Below are 3,267 nucleotides of genomic sequence, written 5' to 3' on the forward strand. Positions count from 1 at the left end.
AGTTATTATTTTTACAATATCAACAAGCAATGTGAAGGCATTCATCTCCAAGAGAATGGTAAGATCAAGCCCTCCATATTTGCTTTCTCAAAACATTAGTTAGTCACCAACCGTCGCTTGATGGTGATTGTCCCCTTCTTCACCCATGAATTACTCGTATTTTTGTTCTCCTTGTTCCATAAACACAATCCAAGAGAGCAGAAACAATTCTCTACACAGTTATTATGCTTGGTTGCTACGTCCCAATGCTGCATGCTAAATTCTGCCGAAGACTGAGAATAACTAGTTATGTTTGAATTTTCTTTTCACCCCAATTGGCTTATTTTGTTAAAAAAAAGTATATTGCAGAAATTTTCTATTTCTTGCCTTTCACTTTTATTTTGCTCAAGGAATCCCATTATCTAAGGAACATTTTGCCCCCAGGTGGCAGTAACAAGCTAGCTATTGCAGCAGAAAGGTAAAAACAAAAATGAAGCAATAAAATGTTCGCCCACTGTGGGGCTCGAGAACCCATGAACACAAGGTTAATAAAAGCCTTGCGCTCTACCAAATAAGTTAGACGAGTTTTGCCTGTTAAAAATATATATAACATTTATCTAAGACATTAGGATGAAATTTGCACCTGCAAGACTGCCATGAAAACAAGTATCCTTGCTTATTGCTAAGATTAAACATTTAGGTTGAAGTTTTATGATTATAATAATTGATTAAATATTTATGTGATTATTATTATTTGGTTGATAGAGTTCAAAATCTATTTAAATTTTCTTTACAACATCACACGGTTTTACGAGTATCCTTTCCTAAAGTCCTCGCATGTATATACATTTAACTCGCTTGCAATTTGCTATCTTTAAAGATTATTTTTTATTTTTCCATTTTTAAACTATTCTTTCTCATTCGAATTTCATTTGTGTTTAATTTATTTAAATAACATAGCTATAAAAAGATATAAATCGTTTTAGTAGCTTTAACAATCCAAAACAAAACAATATACATATCCTTAGAAGAGGTGGATTCCATGCTTAACAACAAATCATAAGCGTCGTTTTTTGGCATCTACTTTAGTTTCCAGACATATGCTGCGTGGAAACCTGCTAGAAGAATGGGGATCTAGCTGCCGGCCCATAGCATCATTTGGAGCTCTAATTTGTGTTGCTAGAATTTTTGCTGCAACGGGACCATACTTTTAAAGAAGAAGAAGCAGATAAGTAAAGAAGAAAAAGAAGCAGCAGACACAAGAAGAAGAAGAGACAGACAAGAGATTTTTTTTTTAATTGCCACATAATACTTCCAATAATGGTTAATAGAAATTAACCGCCAAAGGACTAAAATCAAGTGAATCAATAACATAAAGAACCAAATCCAATTAATTTTTGAACCAATACCAAAGTCGATCAAATCAAAAATAAAGGTGACTATTCGTATAATTTACCCATATAAAAAACACACATTAAACACAGTAAATATTAAGTAGGAATACAATGTTCAACCACAGCTCAATAACACCGCCAAATTTACTTCTATTCTCTTAGAGCACAAGTATCTCTATATTCATCCATATTCACCATATTTGATAGCAGAAGCATAAACTTCAAGGCCTTTCATAATAAAGGGGAGTAACCAATGTCATCTAATCAAATAGCAAGAACACAAAGCAAACAAAGTAACAAAACGAAATGAACCAAAAGCTATTCATCTAATGCCATACAAGCGGTCCAGGTTCAAGGAAATTTGAGGTCACATATCGCATACATTGGATGCAGAAATGGCCTTAACTTCCTATCAAGGTCAACATTTATCTACAGCTAGAGCACGAAGGGGCTACATAAGCACCAGAAAATGCAAAGCGAACACTATACTAAGCCTTCTTAGGTGATTTTGCTGGAGACTTTGCAGCCTTCGATGTTGACTTAGGCTCGGTTGATGCCTTCTCGGTTCTCTTCGGTAGAAGAACTGGGTTAATGTTCGGTAAAACTCCACCATGAGCAATAGTCACACCAGCCAAAAGCTTCCCAAGCTCCTCATCGTTCCTCACAGCCAAAAGAACATGCCTTGGGATGATTGTCTTCTTCTTGTTGTCTCTTGCAGCATTGCCGGCCAACTCCAGAACCTTGAAAAACAGACAAACCAATTTTAAAACACATTCTCAAGGTCTTCTAAAATTTAAAAGTCATCCACCACATTAAACCTTGGGGGGGGGGGGGGGGGAACCGGAAAACCAAATTCAATGGCAACCATTTCTCAAAGAATCAAAAGCAAAACTACAATGTAGATATCTAATTAATGTTTTAGCTCTTTTACTATTTTTGAACACATATTGAACAAATGATTGATATAAAAGCAAACCAATCTCACTTTACACGTTATTTGAACCATAAAGTTACCGCATTTTACTACCAATAAAATGTTGAATGAACTTTAAACAAGTCAATCATGCAAAACCGTTCAATTTGGATTGAAACATATATTTTCCTTCATTTTTTCACTAACCAACTAAACTCTATATAGTGAATCGAAAGTCTCAGGTCTCAGGTTGATATCACGCAAGGTCACAGGTTCGAGTTCTTTGCAAGTATAAAATCTCCGCTGGAGACTCAGCCACTGTCTTTACCACCCAAGTCGGTCCAAATTAATCAGGGCTAAGCCCGAGAGGGCAGCCCAAAAAAAATTCAAAACAAAAATAGTGCAGATTTGACTGAAAAAAACATAATTCCATTTAAATTACTGAAATGTCACACTAATGAGGTAAAAAGGACAGCAATAAAATTACCTCAGCAGCGAGGTACTCAAGAACAGCAGCAAGGTAAACCGGAGCACCGCCTCCCACACGCTGAGCATAACGGCCTTTCTTCAAGTAACGGCCGATTCGACCGACCGGAAACTGTAATCCGGCTTTGACTGAGCGAGAAACCGCTTTTGCCTTTGGACCGCCTGCTTTCCTTCCTCCGGCTCCCTTCTTCGCCTTCCCACCTGCTTCCATTACTTCAAGATCCAGAAAGTTAAGAGGAAAAAGTGCGACTTGAAAACGAATTTTGCAGTAATCTTTTCCTCCGGAAAGGGATGCGATTTATAGGGCATTGGGGTAAGAAAAGGGGAAATGATTCAGCTCGGGGACTTTGAGATGTTTTAAGCCGTTTGATTGGTGATTAATCGACAGTGGAGGAATAACCTGTTTGGTGATCCTCGTGGAATGGAACCGTCCAATGCCGTATGAATTATTTACAAAAAGGTAAATTACATGAATAACCACTTAATTATGGGATG

The 3,267-nt window shown here is 37.0% G+C and overlaps 1 protein-coding gene across 1 annotated transcript; it reads right to left on the reverse strand.

The window, feature by feature from the left end:
- Positions 1-1,667: 1,667 nt before the first annotated feature.
- On the reverse strand, positions 1,668-3,053 carry LOC120124057 (probable histone H2A.1). The gene is made up of 2 exons (XM_039142815.1): positions 2,774-3,053; positions 1,668-2,113 (listed from the first exon to the last, which is right to left on the reverse strand). Exons 1-2 carry the CDS (start codon positions 2,981-2,983, stop codon positions 1,862-1,864), a joined length of 462 nt encoding a protein of 153 aa, XP_038998746.1. The 5' UTR covers positions 2,984-3,053; the 3' UTR covers positions 1,668-1,861.
- Positions 3,054-3,267: the final 214 nt, after the last annotated feature.

Source organism: Hibiscus syriacus, unplaced genomic scaffold, assembly GCF_006381635.1.
Source record: "Hibiscus syriacus cultivar Baekdansim isolate YM2019G1 unplaced genomic scaffold, ASM638163v2 tig00110410_pilon, whole genome shotgun sequence".
NCBI classification, from domain to species: Eukaryota; Viridiplantae; Streptophyta; class Magnoliopsida; order Malvales; family Malvaceae; genus Hibiscus; species Hibiscus syriacus.